This window comes from Delphinus delphis, chromosome 4 (assembly GCF_949987515.2).
Source record: "Delphinus delphis chromosome 4, mDelDel1.2, whole genome shotgun sequence".
In the NCBI taxonomy this organism is placed as follows: Eukaryota; Metazoa; Chordata; class Mammalia; order Artiodactyla; family Delphinidae; genus Delphinus; species Delphinus delphis.
Window position 1 is genome coordinate 195,506 of NC_082686.1, and position 24,558 is coordinate 220,063.

Genomic DNA, 24,558 nt, shown 5'->3' on the forward strand with positions numbered 1-24,558 from the left:
CTAAATAGCCAACCAGTCAGGTAAGCTCCTGGGTTTCACCAGCTGCTGACCAGCCTGCCCACCTGGGGCCTCGCCCTTCTGGTCCTGTCCGGCTGCTCCTCGCCCGCAGCTCGCAGTCACCCTGGGCCACCCTGGTGGCTCTCCTGTTTGGACCACTCACTCGTATGCGGGAGCGCTCCCTCTGTGAGCTTCCCAAGAAAGAGCCCAGTCTTCTGAGTCCTGCCTGTCTGAGAATGGTGCCCCACCCTCACATCCGTCGACTGCCCAGGAAGACCGCACTCTCTCTGGGCTTCCGAAGCACAGCTGTCTCCCCTAGTGCCACACTGAGAAACTGAGGCCCCCTGGGGTTGCCGGCCTCTGTGCACAGCCCACTTTCCCCAGGAGGCCGCGAGGTTCCTGCACCCTGCCCTACGCAGCACTGGGATAAGCGCCTCGGTGGGGGTCCCCGCACCGCCTGCCGGTCCTTCACCCCTCCCCCGCCCCCCGCTCCGGGGTATAGTCTTGCATCATCATTAGCATTAAAAACTTTCTACTCTCTGTTCCCCCTTCTCTTTCTGGAAGTCCTATTAGTCAGATGTCGGCCTTCTTGATCAAGTCTAATCTGCACCGTTTTTCCTTCCTACTTTCCATCTCGGTCTCCCCCACTAGCATCTTCTTGTTGATTTATGGAGCAATATCTTCACCTCAGATCTCCAGGGATATTAAGACTAATTTAAAAAAAAAAACAACTGTTTTCCGTATCTAGCTTTCCTCCAAGTAGGTCTGCTTCCTCTTCCTCCCTCCCTCCCCCCACTTTCCCCTTTTCTTTTTTTCCCCATTTTTTGCCCTTTGGTTGTGCTCTTTCACATTGAAGTTTCGTGGTCCATAAATGTCCTTGGCTACTGGTCCACATTAAAGACTGAGGCACTCGAGAGCAGTCTGAAACCCCACACCATCCTGTCAACCTGCAGCTTCCCTGCTGGGTGACCTGACCTCAGGCAACCTTTCTCACTGGGGATTTCACGGCTGAGTACGCTGGCTTTCACCATGCTGGACCTCCCGCTACACCAGGGTTCCCCAAGTCTGGCTCAGTTTGCCTAGAGCAGTGCTGTGTAGCAGAACTTCCCACAATGGTGGAATCGTTTTTTCTCCGAGCTATCAAATATGGTAGTTAGTTGTCAGCCACACGCAGTGACTGAACCCTGGAAATGGGGCTCGTGCAACTAAGGAACTAAAACTCTAATTTCTTTTAATTTGGGTTAATTTAAACAGCCCCCTGTGGCTATTGCCAACCGTGCTGGGCAGTGCAGGACGAGGAACTGAGCCCCAAGCCTCCTCTGAGTTCTGTTCTGGCCACATGGAAGAGGGAAGGAGATGAATATAAAACACACAGAGCTTCAAAGTAAGGTCAAAGTTTCTTCACAAAACTTCAGCTTTGGAAATGTAGCACTGATTAATATCTGACATTAATATTTTTATTAAAATCAACACATATGAAGTCAAAGAGAAAAGAGGTTTAAGAATCAGGAAAGGGGCAATAAGGGAGAATAAAAGGAACGATCATTTTACCTACATCAACACAAACTTTTTCCACATTTAGTATTTTTTCATTGCTGACTTAAATCCCTTGTATTAATGCTGTAAATCTGAACAACTGAGAGCACACTGATGTCAATGAAACAGATTTTTAGTCTCCATTCTCACTCACTCCAACAAAGATGCATTTGGTTACTTACTCTGTCTCCGGGTTTAAGTAGTGGTTCATTCTTACTAGTCAGTTTATTAAGTAGAGTATAAGCTAGTTTTAAACTCCGACTCCAAAGTTTGCCTAAAATAAAATAAAAATACTAAGCAATGTAAAATTTAAGAAACTAATAATTAACATTTTAATGTAGCAATCATAACATCCCATTAACATACCATTATTACTCTATTGCTGAAAATTCAGGTAGTTTCCAATTGATAATTATTTTGCACAATGCTGCAATGAAGTTTGCTCTTAAAAACAACTTACAGATTTCTTTTTCTTAACAGAAAAGTAAAACAGCATTTTATTATAGAAAATTTAGAATGTAGAAAAGCCAGCTGAAAAAAGCATTCTTTCTGTTATACACGTATACACACAGCCGCACACACGCGCACGCACACACACACACGCACACGCACACACAGCCGCGCACACGCACACACACACACACACACACACACACGCACACACACACACGCGCACACACACACACACAATTTTCAAGAAATGGGACCATACTTCACCCTTTTTGCAACCAACATTGCACTGTGAATGCGCTTTCATGTCTTTGAATGTGTCTCAATTATATCCCTTATAAGAGTGGCATATAAGTCATTTAACCTTTACAACAACAATTCATGAGGTGGGTCCATCTTCATCTCTGCTTTCACTCAAGAGGAGACAGTCAGGGAGACGTTAGGGAACCTGGCAGAGCCACGGGCGGCTGGAGGGGAGCGCCTGGACCCCTCCTGAAGGTGCCCAGCCCTGTGGGTGCTTCCCTGAGGAACGCGGCACATGATACACGGGACAGTGAAGGGCAGGGGGAGAGGGGGAGGAAGACAGAAACGCCTGAGTCCACCCCAAACCGGAAGCAGCCCTCCCACTCACCCTGCGCGGTGCAGCAACGCAGGAAGACAGAGCCGTCCTTCACCCTCCCCACCCCTTGGCAACCACGCGGCAACCACACGCCCTTTGCTGTAAATAGTCTAAACTCGGGCACAACGTTGTGAGATAAGTGAACTGTGGGGCCTGAGAAATAAATGAGAAAAATAGTCAACTCAAAACACCGCTGCCTTTGCCTAAATAGAAAGGTCAACTCAAGATGTTAATAACTGTAACTGTAACACGTAAAGATTTCCAAACTGAATCCAGATATTTATAAAAAGAAAAACGCATCATGACCTCTCTGCAACCATGCAAAGAGGTTTAACAGAAAATCAACATAATTTGCCACATTAACAGAATAAAGGTGAAAAAAACTAAAATAATTTACCATTCAGGATTTTAAAAATCCTTCTTAAATTTGGGATGAAAGGAAACTTCCTTAATGTGATTGTTAAAAGTCATCTTTAAAAATTCCACAGGCGGTATCATAACTAATGGTCAGATATTGAAAGCTTTCCCTCAGAGAGCAGGAGTAAGTCAAGGACAGCTGCCTTTTACTGAAAGTCTCAGCCAATGCGACTGGGGTGAAAGCGGCAGAGAAGGTAAAACAATAAGAAACAAAACTGTCATTATTTGCAGAAGACGTGACTGCACATACCATGAATCCTATAACTGAAATCAGCAAGGCTATCAGATATAACAGCAATACGCAATTAGCATTTAGTATCTATGTGCCATCAATAAACAGCAAATATTTTAATGATACTATTTATAATAAGATTTAAATAAACATGCCAAATATCTAAGAAAACGTGTTACAAAAAATACGCAAAGTCTCCCCCCAGAAACTTATAAAACAGTACTGAGGTTGAAAAAGATTTGAATGAACGGAGGAACCTATTATGTCCATTTGCTAGAAGGCACCGTAATGCAAACGTGCTAATTCTCCTCAAACTGCTCAAGGCAACGATAACCAAACCCTCAACACGTGTGTTTGTGGCACCTGACACAAACTGACACTGAAATACCAGGGCGAGAGAAGCCAAGACATTCTGGAAGAAGGAGACAAGACAGGAAGACTTTCTCAATGGACGTCAAGATGATTATAAAGCGACAGCAATTCAGAGAGCGTGGCTGGGACTTCCTGCGGTCCAGTGGTTAAGACTTCGCCTTCCAATGCAGGGGGTGTGGGTTCGATCCCTGGTTGGGGAGCTAAGATCCCACATGCCTCAAGGCCAAAAAACCAAAACATAAAACAGAAGCAACACTGTAACAAATTCAATAAAGACTTTAAAAACTGTCCACAACAAAAAAATCTTTAAAAAAAAAAAAAAGGGCTTCCCCGGTGGCGCAGTGGTTGAGAGTCCGCCTGCCGATGCAGGGGACACGGGTTCGTGCCCTGGTCTGGGAAGACCCCACATGCCGCGGAGTGGCTGGGCCCGTGAGCCGTGGCTGCTGAGCCTGTGCATCCGGAGCCGCGGCCCGGAGCCCGGAGCCTCTCCCGGAGCCGCGGCGGGAGAGGCCACAACAGTGAGAGGCCCGCGTACCGCAAAAAAAAAAAAAAAAAAAAAAGAGCGTGCTATTGGCGTAAGGGTAGAATATAAATCAACGTGATAAAACAAAAAACCCCAAACACACCCACCCCCGTGTGGACAACTCCACTGACAACACAGGTAGCACCAAGGGGACAAGAACGGGACAACTGCCATCTTTCCTGAAGAACTGACCCGGAGGCCAGGCCCACACCACACACACAAACTAAACTCCCTCCGGGTGGGCGGCAAGTCTAAACGCGGGTGGGAGAACAGCAGAGCTAGAGCCCAGGAGGGGAGGAGGGAAGCCTGCCGCAGGGCCGTGAGCGGCCAGGGCACACAGTAAGCCGTCAACAAGGACTGGCATCCAGAACACACAAAACGCCCACAAATAACCCTGTATAAAAATGTGCAAAAGATTCAACAACACTTCACAAAAGAGAAAACCCAAATGATCAAAAACAGGAAAAGATCTCAACCTACTTAGTCATCAGGAAAAGGCAAATTAGCACCACATCGACTGTCACCATATTCTCACCAGATTAGCCAAAATTAATAAGCCTGCCAATGACAGGGAGAAGGTGGGACTCATACACTGATCAGGTAAGTGCAAACTGGAAAAGTCTGGAATTATCTGATAAATGTAAAGATGTCATAATCCCAGAACTAGCTAGCACCTCCTCTCCTAAGTACATACCCTACAAAAATGCACGCTTACACACCAGGTAGCACATACCGGAATGTTCCCGGTAGCACTGTCTGTAACAATTAAAACTGGAAATGACCCAAAAGTCCATCAACAGTATAATGGAGACATATATTCCGAAATATTCAATATTCATTCCTCAACAGAAATGAATGAGCTACAACTATACACAATGATACGGATGAATCTTAAAAGCATAAAGGTCGGAGACTCTGCTTCCACACAGGAAAGAGCAGTGGTGGCAGACCAGCACTCGCACCCAAAATGACTTAAGACTGGATAAAATGCAAAACCATCTGTCGGAAGCAGCAAAGACAACTAGAGGAGTTAAGACCCCTGGGGAAACCCTTGGGAGGTGAGCTGACCTTCGGCAGCTGTTCTTACAAAAGCGGGGGGGCGGGGCTTAGCGGCTGGCACCCACAGGAGACGAACATCTCACGGCCTTGCGCCCCTCGGAGTGCTGCTGCTGGGGTGCGGAGACTGGGGCTTCAAGAGGAGTCTGCTGAATCTCGGGGCCATGCACAGCAGGTGGAAACCTCTGAAAGGCCAGGCAGAGCCCCCAAGTTGCCACATAAGACAAAACCCGTGGTTGGGGACCCCCCCACAAGAGGAAAGGGTCACACAGATCACACCAGTTTTATAAAATGTGAATAAAGGAAAACAGAAAATCTCCAAACTGAAGTATATATATAAAAAGGATGCCATGGGACTTCCCTGGTGGTCCAGTGGTTAAGAATCAGTCTTGCAATGCAGGGGACGCGGGTTCAATCCCTGGTTGGGGAAGTAAGATCCCACATGCCGCAGGGCAACTAAGCCCGTGCGCCACAACTACTGAGCCTGAATGCCACAACTAGAGAGCCCACGTGCCACAACTAGAAAGAAGCCTGTGGGCTGCAACGAAGAGCCCACGCACCACAATGAAAGATCCCGCATCCTGCAGCTAAGACCCGACACAGCCAAAATTAATCAATTATCAATTTTTTAAAAAAGAATGCAAAATATAAAAAAGGCACGTGGGACTCAGAAAAGGTATTAATATAAATGTAATCAGACTCCCAGGAGGATAGGAGAGAGAAATGGGGAAGAAGCACTATATCAAGAAATTATGGCTATAATTTTCCAAAAACTGATGAAAGATACCATTCCATTGATCTACGAAGCCCTGTGGACCCCAAGCAGGAAACTTTCAAAGAACATAACAGCTAAATATGTACATCACAGTAAGACAGATGCAAGCCAAAGCCAAAAAGCCATCACAGGGAAAAAGACACATCCTCATCCAGAGAGGAGCAATAATCTGGCATCTCACTCCTCAAAAGATACCACAAAAGTCTTCAGAGTGCTGACAGATGCCTGTCTGCCTTCACAAAGGAAGATGCGGGCAGTCCCACAGCCAGCAGGAGAGGTTACAGTGGGAAACGCGGAGTGGCAGGAAGGAACATTCCGCAAAGGAAAGAAAAAACAGCACGACTCCTGACTTAAAAAGCAAGAATAGTGAGTGGTGTCTTACGGGTGTAGTGGATACAGACTTAAAACGCAAGACAAGGAGAGAAGGACCACAGGCTGGGGTCTTCAGGAAGCACTGAGGCAGAGCGAGGCACAAGAAGGGCTCCCGGGAAGTGCGGGACAGTGAATGCGGGTGACGCCGTCCGGCCGCAGTCCCTGCAGGCTCCCTCACAAGGGAAGTCTTTGCTGAATGGAACACAGGCCTGGTCCCAATGCCTCGTGTAAACCACACCCGGAAGCTGAATTTCAGGTGGAGGCTGTCAGCAAAGCACACTCATGAGTGTGCAGCGAGCTCCTTTCTTAAAGAATTACAGGGTTTCCCTGGTGGCACAGTGGTTGAGAGTCCACCTGCCGATGCAGGGGACACGGGTTCGTGCCCCGGTCTGGGAGGATCCCACATGCTGTGGAGCTGCTGGGCCCGTGAGCCGTGGCCGCTGAGCCTGCATGTCCGGAGCCTGTGCTCCGCAACGGGAAAGGCCACAACAGTGAGAGGCCTGCGTACTGCAGAACAAAAACAAAAACAAAAACAAAATAAAACAAAAGAATTACAGAGCCATCTCTCTAACGAGCACAGGTGCGAAGACCCCAAACAGCATACTGGCAACTAGAATCCAGGCGTTTATTGAAAAGATATCTTGGCCAAGTGGGATTTAATCCAGGAATGCACGGGCTGCTTTACATTTGAAAATTAATCAATGTAATTCATCAAATTAGTGGAGGAGGGCAGAGAAACTGTATGGTCAGCTCGATGAAGCAGAAAAAGCCAACCCATGGTGCGAAACTTTCAGCAAACTAGAAACAGAACTTCATTATGACAAAGAATTTCTACCATAAAACAAGCAACAAAGCTACAGTAAACAGCGTACTTCAAGACCAATTGCTTTCCACCTAAGACAGAGAAGGATTCACACTACACTGGCAGTTCCAGCCTGTGCAGTGAGACAAGAACGGAAACCGAAGGTGTGAGAACTAGAAAGGCCAAGACAACACCGTCATTGCTCACAGGGGCTCAACTTGTGCACAGGATGTCCAAAACTACTCATTAATAGACCAAAAAGAATTAATATGTCACTTTAACAAGATCACTAGATACAAAGTCACCATTTAAAAGACCAATTGCATTTCTATTTACAAGCAACAATTCAGTAGAAAAAAATTTAATCATTCCATTACAATAGGAATAAATCTAACGAAAGAAGCTCAAGACTCCTGGACTCAAAAGCGTAAAACGTCACTGAGAGAAACTAAAGTAGGCTTTCAAAGGCGGGATATTCCAGGGTCATGAGCTGGAAGATCCCATAAATGCAACGACACCGATTCGCCTCAAGCTGGACAATGGGTTCAGTGCACTGCCAGTCAATACCCCAGAAGGATTTTTTTCTGGAAATGGACAAGCTGATTGTAAAGTTTACTTGGAGGGCTTCCCTGGTTGGTGCAGTGGTTCAGAATCCTCCTGCCAATGCAGGGAACACGGGTTCGAGCCCTGGTCCGGGAAGACCCCACATGCCACAGAGCAACAAAGCCTGTGCGCCAAAATTACTGAGTCTGCGCTCTAGAGCCCGCGAGCCACAACTACTGAGCCCGTGTGCCACAACTACTGAAGCCCACGCACCTAGAGCCCGTGCTCCGCAACAAGAGAAGCCACCGCAGTGAGAAGCCTGCACATTGCAACAAAGAGTAGCTGACTAGCCCCCGCTCACCGCAACTAGAGAAAGCCCGCCTGCAGCAACGAAGACCCAACGCAGCCAAAAATAAATAAATAAGTTTACTTGGAAATGTAAAGGGCCAAGAATAGTCAAGGAGGGCTTCCCTGGTGACGCAGTGGTTGAGAGTCCGCCTACCAATGCAGGGGACACGGGTTTGTGCCCCGGTCCGGGAAGATCCCACATGCCGCGAAGTGGCTGGGCCCGTGAGCCATGGCTGCTGAACCTGCGCATCCGGAGCCTGTGCTCCGCAATGGGAGAGGCCACGACAGTGAGAGGTCCGCGTACCGCAAAAAAAAAAAAAAAAAAAGAATAGTCAAGGAAATCTTGAGGCGCAATCGCAGAGCTGGAGGACTGACATCCAACACAGACTCGTAAAGCTCCAGCAACTCAGCAAGCGCGGATGGTGAAGAGGACAGACCCACAAGTACAGTTTTCACCTGACGGATGACAAAGCCATATCTGGGGGAAGGGCTGCTTCTCAACAAATGATAGTGGGTCAATTCCATTCATAGGAGAGAAAATGAGTCCAAGTTCACACCATACACAAAACTAAACTGTAGATGGATCATAACAACAAGTGTGAAAAGTAGAACGAGTCTTCAGAAGAAGACTCGGAGGAGGAGAATGCCTTTGTGACCCTAGGTCTGGCAAAGACTTCCTACACAGAAGAGAAAGCACAAACAACGGAGAAAACAGATAAATCAGACTACATTAACCTAAGCCTAGGTTAAGGCTTCTTATTCATCTAAAGCCACAATTAAAAGTGTTAAAAGGCAGTGCAAAGGATGGAAGAAGATATTTGCAAAACATGTACTGGACGAAAGGTGTGTATCTGAAACATAAAAAGCATTAGCAAGCGAACAGAAAAATGAGCCAAAGATCTGGGTACTTCATAGAAGGAGGTGTTCAAGCTGCCAGCAAGCACATTAGAAGCACCCTCAGCACCAGGCACTGGACACCACAATGCTCCCTCAAGGAAGGCGAACGGGGACAGACAGTATCCAGTGCTGGGACTCCTCCCCCAGGGCTGGGGGGGTGGAAACAGCTCGCCAGCTCGTCCTGAAGCTGACGTGCGAGTCCTACGCCTACAGCAGCACGAACGCCTACACGTCCACCTCAGACCCACAGAGAACGTTCACAACAGCCTGACACGCAGCAGCCCCGGAGCGGACACAACCCAGACGCCCACCTGCCGCTGAGCTCAGACGTTGCATTCTCACAATGAGATACCATCCATCAACGAGAATGAATTGACCATGCAGCACACAGCACAGGGATGAACCTCAGACAACGCTGAGCAAGACGCAGCCCAGAGCACCTCGGACCTGCTCACACCCAGCGGTCAGCAGGGCGCTGGCCTCGGCTGTGGGGGACGCCGGCCTGGGGGCCAGAAGTGCCTCGGGGCTGAGTGCTCCGTGAAAACATGTCCGGCCAAATGCACGCGATTCGTGTTACATAAACACGTAGAATGGAACCAAAAGACGCCAAACACGAAAAACACATACTGCTTGACGCCACTTGTCCAAAGTTCAAAACGGGACAAAACTAAACTCCACTGTTCAGAAATGCACACACAGATGTGAACTCTCGAAACCACCAGGCAGGAAGTGGTCCCCCCGTGAGGGAAGGGCAGTGGCCCGGGAGGGGCCCCCGGGGGGTGGCGAGGTTCTGTTTCCCTGCCAGCTGTGTCAGCTTGTCAGGAATCTGTTCTCTCATGGTCCTCAAGCTGCACGTCTGTGTTGTACGACATGTAATATTTCACAGCTAGCCAGCGCCCAGCTGCTTTCTGTTGACACTTGCCATAGGTGAGGGTGTAGACGGCCTTCCCCGTGGTATCCAGGGCGGTCAGGCACGGGGCTTTGGGCTGCGTGGTGCCCCACTGCTGCAAGGTGGCCAGCAGCGACGGCGGCCAGGTGCTGCCCACGGCCAGCAGCTCCCCCTTCAGCACCGCCGTCTGGCCGCCCTCAGGCTTCGGCTGACCTGGATCTGGTTGCTGCACTACAAGCAAAACCGAGTGTGAAAAGCAGCATTTCACAGAAGCAGGCACGTACTCTACCGTTAGGCATTCACATTTTATACTTTGCTTCCTTAAAAATACCAATTATAAGAAGGCTATTAGATTTCCCCATCATTGTAACAGTCACAGACCAACTGAGCAAGGATGGAAAGAGAGCTAGTCATGGATCAAGATGAATCCTGGCTACTGTAACCCCAGGATTACAATGACCCCCAGGCTTTCACCCAGAAGGCACCTGAGAAGCAGGTGTCCCCACTTATAAAGGATGAGAGTAGAATAACCACTTCAGTTTAGGTGCTCAAACCACGTTGAATGAAAAGAATAAAGTAAAATCTCTTACGTTTAAAGTGGATATGTCATCAAGATTTGCCCAAATGTACGGAAGACTTCCTAAAAAGCATTCATAGCATTGAACTCTGAATTTGAAAGGCGTGATCTGATTACACAGACGTGCCCTAACAGCCATGTCTAATCCCCAAGTAGGAGGAGACACCAGAGCTTGTCTGTGGGACTACCGCACAGCAGAGGTGCGAGGCCGGGGGCAGGGGGGGGCCTGGTGTCCCGAGGCCCCAGCCACGCGCCACACGCTGCTATCTTGTACGGGGCTTCACTTCTCTTACTTTTCTACAGATTTATACTCCTTTCTGTTTCTTGGTAATTAAAAAAATAAGTCTATTCTTTTTCTCTAAATATATATATCATTCATAAATGAGAGGCTAAAATCCTGAAAAAGAGTCCAAACTTTGCTAAAGATATAATAATTTAAAACCAAGGGGAAAATAAATAAATAAATAAAACCACGGGAAGACAAGTATTTCAGATTTAAAGTTTAAATAAAAATTTAAATCATGGAAGTAAAATGAAATCTTAGACGTATTCTAACAAAGTACTAACCACTGGACCAGAGGCACAGAGAGATGCTGTCTCTTAACTACAAGCTGTTGACACAGAGCCCGAGGTCATGTGTGATGCTGAGGTCCCCACCACACACGATGACCACAGAGTCTGGGTCTGACCCACATATGAAGAACGTTTGCCTGTGTCCTCAAATGTAACGGCCGCCCTGTCTGCACAAACTAGTATGCCGGAGTTGGGACACTCACCTTCCAACACCTCCTCCAAATCATCCACGAAGAACTCCTTCAGTGGAGGGCGCTTTGGTTTCTTCAGGGTGTTAAGAAGCTGCTGGATCTTGGAGGACACTCTGCTGCTCACGGGGACACCTGCCACGGGAAGAGAGCACTGAGGCTGGATGCGGAACCCAGGTCCAGAGACCACCCGCGTGAGTGCGTCAGAACTTGTAAATCCAACCAAGCGCTGGCCCCCTCAAATGGCCATTTTGGAATTTATTAGTTCATTTGACAAATGTTTACTGAATGCCTTCCAGGAGCCAGAACTTGTTCTAAGCTAGCGGTTTTCAGAGTGGCCCAGGGACCCCTGGGGGTGCCCGAGACCCTTTCAGGGGTCACATTATAGACGCCATTTGCTCTTTCCCTCTCCCCTCTCACACGCGCACAGTGGAGGTTTCCAGAGGCCACACAGTGCGGGACGCCCAGCAGATGGAACCCACCCAGACGCTGCTCTCTCGCCAGCTATGAGAGACCAGCAACCGCAGCAGACAAGCCTACCCTTCTCACGGCATCTCGTTGTATTAGAACTGTTTTCATAAATATGTGCTACTTATGTTAAGAGATAATGAGCTTATTATTGTTATTTTTAAATGAGTTAGTAAATATTTTTAAAAATCTTTAGTTTTAATTTCTAATATGGTAAATATACAGAGATATAACCCGCATAAGCTAAAAGCTCTCTGGTGTCCTCCATAATTATTAAGGAACGCCGTTCCGGGAGGTGTAAAGTCAGCCAAGACAGATAAGAGTCTGCCCTCAAACAGGTCACCGTCTGCTGCACAAAACCCAGCAGATATGTACATGTGCTGGTGGAACAGGGCACCAGCCTCGGTGACAAGCGCTCCGAGGAAAAGGCACGTGGGAACACAAGCAGGCGCTCTGGCAGAGGAGGCGAGGGCAAGGCCTGGAGCCCCAGCCACCCCCGTGCACCGCGAGGCAGCTGGCACCTCCCTCCTCCAGGGCTGGGCCAGCGATCGAGAGCTGCACTCACTGGCCTGGTCAGCAGTCTCCCTTGTCCTTTACAACACCAGCACTTTGAAAGAGTCCAGTTCTTTCCATCATTAAGTAGCACATACCTCATCCTGCATTTGCCTGAGGTTTTTTCAGGATTCAAGTCAGATGCTGCATTCCTGGTTGAAGCAGTACCTGAGCATCACGTCCAGACCCACGGGACACCCACCTACCCTCCGGGAGACGCAGGTTTCTGTCACCCGGGCCATGTGCCGTGCAGGGCTCCACTATCGGTACTATTTTTGGCTTGTGCCACCAATAAGAGTGTGAGAGGAGACACTTCAGGACCTCACGAGTATCCCGATCTTCACCCAGCTCCCCCTCCATTTAACAGCCGCTGGTCGTTCTGCCAGAGGCAAGGTTTACTGCAACGGTTGCTGAATTACTTTCCAGCTTGAGCAGTCCACTGACATTTATGGCTGACGCCTGACTTCCTTCCTCCCTTCCTGGTTCTCCTGAGAGGGACAGGCGCTGAAGGCCAAGACCTGGCGCCTCGGTGTGCTCACTGCTGCCGCTCCGTGTCTTTCTTCTTCTAGCACACGGAGCTGAGAACGAATGCTGTGCACATGCACACGTATGTACCCATGGATATGCACACCCCCTACACATACAATACACATGTGCACACGGGCCGCGTAACAGATACAGGTCTCTATCCTAGAGCCCCGAGTCCACGCCAGGGCCCCCAGTGCTGTGCTCCATGTCTGGGCGCCTTCCTTCTGCAGCGAGAACCCTGGCTCCCAACACCAACACCTTTGCTCAGTGCTATCACAGATACGGAATCAGTTCCAACTGTTGTACCCAAACCACTACAGAAACAAAGCTAGGAACAAGAGTTCAGAATTGGTTTTCTGTGCTTCCTACACAGCCTCGTCCCGGACCGAGGGTGCTGTGTCCATCACTGACCTCTGTCAGCTCTCTCCCCTCACCCTCTTAAGGGTGGCTACGTAGTTCTTGGAAATACAATCAGGTTTGTTTACTTACAATTCCTTTCAGTTTTAGGGTTTTTCCCTTCCTTCCATCCATTAAGTTTATGTTTTGAATGTGTAGAACGTACTTCTAAAAATCACAACTATATAAAAAGATAAACTCAAAGAAATGTCACTCCCTCCTAAAGTCCTTCTGCCCACCCCACCCCATGCACCTGCGGGTTGAACCAGCCCCCTGCTTTCTGGCTTATCCTTCCTGCATTTCCTTCTATAGAGATAGTAGATTTATGCTTGCTTTATTTTCCTATTTCTCACACAAAAGGCGGTGTACTATAAACGTTTCTTTACTCTTCGCCTTTTCACTTAATGTGTCCTGGAAAAGCACCTCATTCCAGGTCATAAAGGTCTTCTCGCTACTCCTGGCAGCTGCGCGGTCCGCCACAGTGTGAATGTACCAGGTTTATTCAACCAGTTTGAGAGGCTTGGATAACAGGTACTTCCCAATATTTTGGAGGTATAGACAGTGCTGCGATGAACGACCTCATGTGCACGTGTTTCCTTATTTTCAGAGGTGTGCATTCAGGGTAAACTCCTACACTGGCACTGCTGGGTCCAAATGGAAGCACAGACACAGATCTTACCAACTGCTCTTCCAGAGAGGCTGAGCTGCTTTGCATTCCCACCAACAATGTGTATTTCTCTAACTGCAAAAAAGGCTGAATGAACATCATGTGTAAGAACTATTTTTACATTTCTTTTTGTGAATTGTCTGTATTTTCTGCTTATTTTCCTGTACTAGGAGCTGGCAAACTTTTTCTTAAAGGGCTAGAGAGTAAATATTTGGGGCCGTGGCACCATCTCTGCCATCATGAAAGCAGCAGACGATGTGGGAGGGGCAGGCATGGCAGCAACTGAATCAAGACAAACAGAAAAACCTCCCGATAAACACATTCTGGATTTAAAATAAAGAAACTGGAAGAAGAAGAGCAAAGGAAAGCCAAAGTAAGGAGAAGGAAAGAAGTAATATATATGAGTAGAAATAAATGCAATAGAAAAAAAAGATAAACAATAGAGAAAAACAATTACACTAAAACTGGTTCTTTGAAAGATAAACAAAATCCAGTGAACGCTCTAGCTAGAACGATTAAGATGAAGAGTCAGGAGACCCTAACTGCTGGTGTCAGGACCGGGCAGGACAGCATCGCAGGTCCCACACCAACCCATAATGAGGGAACCTGCGGAGCGGAGGCAAGATGGACAAACTCCTCCAAAGACACAAAACTGACGTGAGAACAAAAGAGGAAGGAACACTGCTCAATTCATTTGAGATGAGTATTATCTTGATACCAAAACCAGACAAAAATCCCAGACCAGTATTTATCTCAAACATAGACACAAATCCTTAACAAAATACTAGTAAATCAAATCCACAATATGTAAGAGGGGTAATACACCATAACCAAGTGGGGTTTATCTTGAGAACATACCTTTGGCTTAATCTTCAAAAATCAGTCAATGAAATGTACTATATTAACAAACTATGAAAGAAAAACCATGTGATGAGTGTAACACATTTTAAAAATCATTTAACAAAAATCATGATAAAAATTTTCAGAAAACTAGGGGAAAAAAAGGAACGTCCCCAACCTGATGAAGAGCATCTATGAAAAACCCATGGCTAACACCACAATTAAAAAGTGAAAAGCGGATCTTTCCCCTAAAATGGGAAACGAGGCAAGTTGTGTCCACTCTTGACATTTCTAACTGACGTTACTACAAGTCCTAGAAACTGCAATAAAGCCAGGAAACTGAATGTTCCTATAGGCAAACAATTTGGAAAGAAAAGTAAAATGGTATTCATAGACAATATGATCATACACATGGAAATCTTACAGAATCTACCAAAAAGACTACTAGAATTAATGTAAGGTCAATATACAAGAACCGACTATGTTTCTCTAGATGAGCAATAAACAACTGGAAAAAAATTTAAATACCATTTGTACAATAATAGCATCAAAAAATATAACGTATTTTGAGATAATTTTTTTTAATGTACACATTTTAAAATATTTATTTATTTATTTGGTTGCACCCGGTCTTGGTTGTGGCAGGTGGGCTCCTTAGCTGCGGCAGGAAGGCTCCTTTGCTGCGGTTCGCAGGCTCCTTTAGTTGTGGCATGGATCGAACCCAGGCTCCCCGCGTTGGGAGCGCAGAGTCTTAACCGCTGCGCCACCAGGGAAGTCCCTATTCTGAGATAATTTTAACAAAACATGTGCAATACCTGTACACTGAAAGCTACAAAACAGTGCTGAAATTTTTTTTTAAAGAGCTAAGTAAATGGAGAGATATACCATATTTATCAATTGAAACATATGGTATTGTTAAGATGCCAATTCTCTCCAAATTGATCTAGAGAGTCAGTGAAGTACCAGTCAAAACCCAGCAGGAATTCTGGTAGAAGTTAACAAACTGATTTTAAACTATATATTAAGATACAAAGGAACTGGAATAGCTAAGGCAATTTTTTAAATGAAAAGAAGAGTTGAAGACAAACTACAGTACACAATTTCAAGATCTATTATATAACCCCCCCCCACACACACACACATATACATATATGATCATGACAGTGTGGTACCGGTACAAGGACAGACAAAGCAGTGGAACAGCGTACAGAGCCCAGAAACAGGCTTCTCTCACATGCAGTCCACCGATCTTCACTAAAGATGCCAAAGAAACTGGATAGGGAAAGAAGGGCCTTTGTATTACATGATCCTAGAACAACCGGGCACCCATATACAGCAAAGTGAACTTAGGCTCATACCTTGCACTGATATTAAACTTAACTCAAAATGAATCATACACCTAAACATAAAACATAAAACTATAGGAGAAAACCTTTATGACCTCGGGTTAGGAAAATATATCTCAGATATAACACAAAAATAGGATCCATGAAAGAAAAAAATGGTAAACTGGACTTCATCAAAACTAAAAACTTCTGCTCTCTGAAAGGCACTATTAAGAGAATGAAAACACAAGCCATAGACTGGGAGAAAGTACAATTTGTAAACCTGATAAAGAACTTGTATCTAGATTATATAAAGAACTCTCAAAACTTAGTAAGAAAACAAACAACACATTTTAAAAAGTAAGCAAAAGATTGGAACAGACTCTTCTAAAAAGATATAGAGATGGCAAATAAGCACATGAAAAGATGCTAAACATCATCAGTCATTAGGGAGATGCAAATTAAAACTATAATGAGATACCTCTACACACCTATTAGGATGGTTAAAATTTAAAAACCGACAATACCAATTCTCGGCAATGATGTGGAGGAACTGGGACTCTTTTTTTTTTTTTTTCTTGCAGTACGCGGGCTTCTCACTTTTGTGGCCTCCCCCGTTGCGGAGCACAGGCTCCGGACGCGCAGACTCAGCGGCCATGGCTCACGGGCCCAGCCGCTCTGCGGCATGTGGGATCTTCCCGGACCGGGGCACGAACCCGTGTCCCCTGCATCGGCAGGCGGACTCTCAACCACTGCGCCACCAGGGAAGCCCAGAACTGGGACTCTTATCACTAACAGTGGGGATGTAAAATGGTACAACCACTTGGGAAATCAGTCTGGCAATTTCTTAAAAAGCTAAAACATAAACCTACTATATGATCCAGGTTTTCTTCTAGGTATTGACCCCAAATAAATGAATGGATATACCCACACAAAGACTTGTAAAGGAATAGTCACAGCAGCTTTACCTCTAATAGACAAAAACTGGAAACACCCCAAATATCCATCAGTAGGTGAAAAGATAAACTAGGGTGCATCTGTAGGATGAAATAGATCAAGAAAGGGAATGAACTGTTGATACATGCAAGAACATGGATGAATTTCGAAATCATTTTGCAGAGTGGCAGAGGTCAGACAATAAAGAGTAAATGCTGGGCGATTCTATTTATATAAAATCCTAGAAAGTGCAAACTAATCTATAGTGTCAGGAAGTAAATCAGCGGTTGTCTGAGGGATGCCAAAAAGGGCAGCAAGGAGCTGTTACAAAGGCATACAAGGAAGGAAGCCTCCAGGAGCGCTGGGTGTGCTGGCTGCAGTGGGGGTTTCACGGTGTACATGTCTCTTAAAGCTGATAAAATTACACACGTTAATATGTGCAGTAGAAAATATGTCATTTATACCTCAACCAAGTTCTTAAAATATTTTAAATAGGGACTTCCCTGGTGGTGCGGTGGTTAAGAATCCGTCTTGCAATGCAGGGGATGCTGGTTTGATCCCTGGTCGGGGAACTAAGATCCCACAGGCCACGGGGCAACTAAGCCTGTAAGATGCAACTACAGAGAAGCCCGCGCACCGCGCGCTGCAACAAAAGATCCCACGTGCCACAACTAAGTCCCAACGCAGCCAAAAAATAAATAAATATTTAAAAAAAGAAAATTTAGAGAGTAACAAATTGAAATTTTAAAATCTATCTAACAAATGTAAAGCCTGCTTCATGTTGACTTAGTTTCTCCTCTTGCACCTGAACAAGGAGTTGAAAGACCTCAACAAAATCTGACCAACTGCTCAGGAGTATAAAACACTCCTGAGATACCCTGGATTTTTCTTTAACTCAAATTTGGCACATTGGAAGGAAAATTCCATGTGATTCTGATAAAAGATACTGGAAACTGTTTCAAAAGGAAATAGTACAAATGAGGAGACGAGACTCATGCTGACATCTCGGGGCCTGCATGTGGGACAGCCCAGCCATGGCTGCACTGATCACAGGCTGCTGAGGAGGGAGACTGCAGGGGCTGCTGTCCCAGGCGGGGCTGCTGTCCCAAGCAGGGCTGCCCTCATCCTACTGGGTCCATGAAAGGAAACTTCCCCAGCTTCTCATTTTCCCACAGTACCGCAGATCCAAACTCTGGGCGTCTGATTTAAATGTGAAGGCTTTCTCCTCCCTACTCCCCTCTTTCCCCATCTGACCAATTCCGAAGCTATTCCTGATTATTTCTCCGCAAGATATACACACGGGCAGTTTAAGTGCACCAGGATGATACCTGATGGCTGGCTCAGGTTTGCTAAACTGAAGACACCAAGGTGAGGTCCAATACCTGTGCTCTGCTGTCTCAAAAGAAGGAAGAGAGGATGCTCACCACCTGCCGTCTCTAGGACGCTCCTGCTGCCCCCCCGAGGGGCTCCTCTCATAGAAGCCAGCTGTGGACGCTCACAGTAGGTGGGCTGATGCTGTGCGAGGCCCGTAGTGACATCGGGAGGGGCAGAGTGCAGATCTGCTTTTGAAAAACAAACCCAGAATAAAGGTGCTGTTAATTCAGAAGAGCACTAACCTTAAGTTGCTGTTTAAACCCCATTCGGCTGAAGCTTCACTAGCTGAGCTCTAAGCAAGGCATGGGGCATTCTGACTCATTTTGCTTTTCCGGTTGACCGAGGCACATCGGATCCTGTGAACTCTGAGCTCCAGACATGGCCCGACAGCACTGCGTGCAGGTGGCCATCCAGTTCTCAGAGGGAACTAGACCAGAACCACCAACTACGGCACAGAGACGGTGCAAGGAACTCGCCTATCCCGACGGCCTAATGAGGTTTTACTTAGAAATCTCCCTCAATGAAGCAGAAACACATTTTAAATCAATTGTTGTTGGAACATTTTTCATTGTATTATGAGAAAAATTGCCAGGCTTCTATAAACTATCCCCACGCCCCCAAAAGGCAAGTTGGCTGTCATGCAGACACGAACCTTTGCAGTCTTCACAGAATAAGCCTACACAGATTAAAAACTATCCCTCCTGCCAGTTCAAAAGCCTCACTAAGAGGCTGCAGTCAGGTTCTTAAGGCAGAGTGTATTAATGCCACATTTAAAGACCAACTATGTCAGGGACAAAACATGTTTAAAGGCACTCCTCCCACTGTCTGAATGTCGACTCTGGGTTTCGTTTTCACTGTATGGCATTTTTATCTGTTCGGATACTGGTTGGCTGAGAGCTGCTGTAGCATCTCTGCTACAACCAAGCCTTCCACCAGGAAAGTACCGAGTCTGGACCTAGCGTGACGCTCGTCCACTCTTGAGAATCGATACTGATCTGTAGTCTCTTTAGTCTTCAAATGAATGCTCCCATCATCATAGATGGCACCTTGATACTTAAAATTTTTTAATGCCAATCATTTATCTATCATTTCATAACCTAGGCAGTATGCAATCTAAGAATTTTTAAAAATATGTAGAAAGATGAAATTATGTGGCAGAAAAACACAAACTCACTATTAACATAGCAGAAAACACCACCTGGAAAAACGTAACTTTTTGACAAGAGTTTTCACAACCCTTGAAAAAGCTTGATATTAATGAAATTAGCATTTTAAAGTACGCCTATCACAAAGTTCTTTCAGTTTAAAAAGGAATTTCCCTGCCCTTCCAAATCTAGCAAAAAAAAAAAAAAAAAGTGATTTTAACAGTTATTAATGAAAAAAGGTACAAATGGTAATCTCAACTACAAAGTAGTTTCTTAAACAGCTGCATAAAAATAAGCAAACTACACTCAAAATAAAAATGAACTACTAGGACTTACTGGTGGTGCAGTTGTTAAGAAGCCACCTGCCAATGCAGGGGACACAGGTTGGAGCCCTGGTCCGGGAAGATCCCACGTGCCGCGGAACAACTAAGCCCGCGCGCCACAACTACTGAGCCTGTGCTCTAGAGCCCACGAGCCACAACTACTGAGCCTGCGAGCCACAACGACTGAAGCCCGCGCGCCTAGAGCCCGTGCTCTGCAACAGGAGAAGCCACCGCAATGAGAAGCCCGCGCACCGCAACGAAGAGTAGCCCCCAATCGCCGCAAGTAGAGAAAGCCTGTGCACAGCAACGAAGACCCAATGCAGCCAAAAATAAATAAATAAATAAATAAATTTACAACAAAACAAAACTGAACTACTGTAATTAAACGTACCGCTTTTAAATATAGGTATTTACTTTGTGTCCAAATGTTTTATGTATATGATTTTCCTAACCCAAAATTGAAAATGATATATATTTTTAATTACCTTTACCTAACATTTTCTGCCTCCAATTTTTTACAGTCATCTTCTTTCTACACTTCTTTCCTTAGCCCAAATTGAAGAATTCTCTAGTGTCAGAAACTAAAACAAAGGGTGGTTTTTATAACAAGGAGAGGGAAATGGAGTATTTTTCAGATTTAGAAATTCAGGTCAAACAGGTAGCATATGAAGGTTACAGACAACAGTAAGGTATCAAGTAGAGCCCGAGTTAAGATGTTTAGAATCTACCAGAACGAATCACACAATGTGTACGTAAGGCCAGGCGAGCAGGACGCGAGAAGAGTGGCCTCAGCCACAGCTGCACACCAGGAGTCCTCCACCCACAGAGGTGACAAACCCGCCTGTACGTCTTTACAGCCAGGACCTTCCGGGGATGGAGACGCCCACTCAAACACACCTTATGTTCAAAACATCCCGCAACCCTGAGGAGTCGAGGGCTGTCTGCTTAAACATTCTGAACTGTGGTCAGTTTCTCACGCTAAATATGCTTCTATTTCTAACCCACCAGGAAGCTGTGTTTACGACAGCTCGGCAATGGCTGATACAAGCAAACTCTAACCTATTCCCCTCACCGTCGAACGCAGAAGAGAGCTTCGGGAAGCTGAACTAAGCGAAGAGAACATTCAAACACTACTGCTTTCCTCACACTGGAGGTACCTGTGTATTTCCAAAATGTGAAATCGCCGTGACAAACAGGAAAATATATCCATCTCAAGCTGCTTTCAAGCTCTCCACTGTAAACCCCCGTGAGGGCAGGTGGGCTATAAACACCAGCCATTTTAGGACCCCCAGGAAAGCTACCAAAACAATCCTGGCAGGCTGTTTCCAAAGGAGCCTTTTCTCGTAACGCAAACTCCCCAGGACAGTCCTGACAGCCCGACCCCAGCGGTCTTGGAGCCTCCTCCACCTGCCAGAAGCAGGTCGAGGCGTCATGAGTTCTCACCCAAGACTCACAGCACGAGCTCCACAGAAATGTGCAGACGTCTGCAGTGACACAGCCAATGACAAACAAAGAGCATCCCTGATGGGCCCACAGAGGCCAGAGATGGAAGACGTCAGTCACTTACAATGCCCAGTCCAGCCAAATGACCAAGATCTTACATAAAAGCAGTTCAGCACCTGAGACCTGGGCCTGCCTGGGGGGTGTTAACCCACTGGGACCCCACCCAAAACACTGGCCAGTCATGGGCACACCTCTGATGCACCATTTTGGTTTTAGCAGAACAGCAGCTAACAGCAAAGAAAATGAACAGGAATCAGAAAACTGTGGGCCAGCCCTGGCTCCAGCACAGCCAGCTGTGTGGTCTCAGGCAGGCTGCCATCACGCAACTTAGCTCTTCCCTCCACACCTGGAAGGAAGAGGGTGTTCAGATGACCCCAGCAATACTGATGCACCATCTGAGAAGTACACTTTTTTAAGGTACTCGTGCAAGAATGTATATGGGCTTTGCATGCCAGCTACGTTACTAGTTTTGCTTTTAAAAAAATGACTTTAAATGGTGAAAGGCTTGCAATGTTTTCCTTCCTAAGATTAATGTTATTTATTTATTTTTGGCTGTGTTGGGTCTTCATTGCTGCGCGCGGGCTTTCTCTAATTGCGTTGAGCAGGGGCTACTTTCACTGCAGCGTGCGGGCTTCTCATTGCGGTGGCTTCTCCTGTTGCGGAGCACGGGCTCTAGGCGCGCAGGCTTCAGTAGTTGTGGCACGTGTACTCAGTAGTTGTGGCACGTGGGCTTCAGTAGCTGTGGCACGAGGGCTCAGTTGTGGCTCGTGGGTTCTAGAGCGCAGGCTCAGTAGTTGTGGCTTGCGGGCTCTAGAGCGCAGGCTCAGTAGTTGTGGCACACCGGCTTAGCTGCTCCGTGGCACGTGAGATCTTCCCGGACCAGGGCTCAAACCCATGTCCCCTGCACTGGCAGGAGGATTCTTAACCACTGCGTCACCAGGGAAGCCCCTAAGGTTAATGTAGTTTAAAGGGCCGGGTGACTTGGAAAAGGTCTGGGCACCCGTATGACTGAGCTCTGACTGACATCTCTTTTCAGGTTGAGGGCTGTCTAACCCTGGTACGTGGAGAAAGAAAGGCCGGACGGCGGCTGCAGCCCCAGCCCCGCCTTGGGATGCCCAGTGCAGGGACAACCGAGGGCTCCAGCTGCACACACAAGGAAGGAGCAAGGGCGGGGACCACGTGCAGGTGGCAGGCCCCCGATCATCAGGGACTGTCCACCTGTGCAGGCCGCCGCCTCCAGAGCGGAAACACCAGGCACTCATCAGGGACCCCGGGGGAGGCCCACACGCCACAGGGTCTGGCTGGGGCTGCCAAACCACAGAAGCATCAGGAACCACTTTTGTTACTGAAAGGACATTTTCCGTAGGAAAAGGAGAAGGTGGGTCTGGCTGGGCGCGGGGGCTCCCCTGCCTGGAGGGGCCCCTGCGGCTGTACCGACCTACGCGGGCGAGGGCCGCGGGGCCTGCGGGCACGGCGGCGGCACTGGGCACGGTGGCAGGCCGCCCTCCTGGGTGAGATGAGGTGCAGGATGCGGCGGAGGAGGCGGGCGAGCCCTGAACGGCCTGGTCGAGCCAGGGCGCGACACCGGCGTGGCTCTGGAGCGGCGCGGAGGCCAGTCGCCCGGGCCGCAGTAAAGAGTCCTCGTCTTCTGAGGCGGACGACGTGTCTGTGGTCAGAATAACGAGGACAGGCATGAGGGGGGCGTCCTCCGGGGCGGAGTCCCCACTGGCCCCAGCCGGCCCGTGCCCTGGGCCCCTGCACAGCCGCGCCCGCGGGTCCACGAGGGCCTGCGTCTGATCGGCCGTGAGCCCCGCGGCCGGGCTCCCCTGGAGGCTCGGTCTCGGGGCGCCACGCCCGGAGGCACAGCCAGCCGCAAGCCTGACGGCCTCAGTGCGTGCTGTGGGGTCCCGGGAGTCCACCCCCAGGGCACCTGCCTCCCTTCAGCAGACGTGACTGAGCTCTGAAAAGAGCCCCTGCCTGAGACCACCGCCTCGGGCAAGAAAAGTGAGGTGAGCTCTGGTTTCATCCAGTCAGCAGGACTGCATTTTATCACGGGTTTCACAGTTACCAGTAAGTTCTTTAAAAACTGGGTAGTATCTATGGTTATACTCAGTAGAAACAAGAATTTGACAGCCATTTCTAAGACTTTTTTTGTAAGTGAGGAAGCATCACCAAAACGCTCTGCTTATCTTGCAGACCTGGCGTGTTTGGTTTTTTACCATGTCTTCAAACCAAACATGCACGTCACCAGTTTCGTGACTCAAATAACCAGACAGGCAGCAGCCTCGTGCTCTCAAGCACCTGGACAGGGTTTTCAAAGAAACTTCAGACATACTAACTATCCTGAAGAGAGACTCCACATAAAAGTTTTCATTTCTAATGGTCACGACAACAAAAGCACAATAACAAAATAAATAACCCTCCAAATAGCCTTATTCTTTCCCATTTAAGGCCTGGTAACAACATAACAAGTAATAGCTAGTGAGATGAGAATAATTTTAGAATTCTGAATTCAGGGAACTCTGTCATTCCATGAAGTACGTACTCCAGGTTCCTCTCTTTACTAAAAGACACAAACTGCATCTTAGTGAAAAAATTAAAATATACACAGATGTCCTGTAGAAAGCAAGCCTGCACCGCCCCCCCCCACACACACACTCTTCACTACAGTCGGAGGCTGTGCCGCCCCAACGGGAAACCCCTCCCAGGCCACCATGACCCTGCCCAGTACCTGGGGGTGTGTAGGCCTCCACGGCCGTGTGCGTGAGGACGGAGCGCCTCTTGGAAGGCATGGGCATCTTCCTCTCTTTGTATTTGGCCAAAGCTGCCTGCACGGCCTCGGTATGAACATCTGCACGGAAAGAACAGCAACAAAAACACGTGTTACAAGATTCCTTATGAGGTAACAAAACCATGGTTCACGTCTTTATTTGTTTTCACTGAGTGTAAAAGGAACACAAGCTCAGCCTACACGTGGGTCCCACACATTGGTCCTAGAGTTCCATAAATATTCCTCGGCTTGTAGATTTGACTTTGGAAATATTTTCAGATTTAAATCAAAAAGAAGAAATCCTCCAAACTGAAAATAATATGAAACATGAACCTAATGTGCTCTGACTGTGGCACAAACCACTCCAAGTGGCGCTAAAGCCCTATGGTCAGACCGTCAAGCCGCTACCCCAGACAAGCCCCAGGACGGCAGAACGCGCAGGGAACGCAGGCTCTCCTGCAGTCTTGCTGCCGGTGGTCACGGGGGCCCCGCCACACTGCCACGCTTGTGGTCGAGTGTGAGAGAGCAAACAAAGAGGGGCCTGACGGTCTCGCTCCATCGCCCC

At 47.4% G+C, this 24,558-nt stretch overlaps 1 protein-coding gene across 2 annotated transcripts in view; it reads right to left on the reverse strand.

Moving 5' to 3' along the window:
* DIP2A (disco interacting protein 2 homolog A) overlaps window positions 1-24,558 on the reverse strand; it is a 92,134-nt gene that overhangs the window by 43,006 nt on the left and 24,570 nt on the right. The window contains exons 4-9 of one of the 2 annotated variants that reach the window (XM_060010182.1): window positions 23,955-24,074; window positions 22,662-22,889; window positions 18,303-18,437; window positions 11,182-11,301; window positions 9,862-10,059; window positions 1,716-1,807 (exon numbers count right to left, since the gene is read on the reverse strand). In XM_060010182.1, coding sequence (XP_059866165.1) covers window positions 1,716-1,807; window positions 9,862-10,059; window positions 11,182-11,301; window positions 18,303-18,437; window positions 22,662-22,889; window positions 23,955-24,074 — 893 coding nt within the window. The remainder of the gene's footprint in view (window positions 1-1,715; window positions 1,808-9,861; window positions 10,060-11,181; window positions 11,302-18,302; window positions 18,438-22,661; window positions 22,890-23,954; window positions 24,075-24,558) is intronic. The other variant, XR_009519203.1, reaches the window with a different exon arrangement.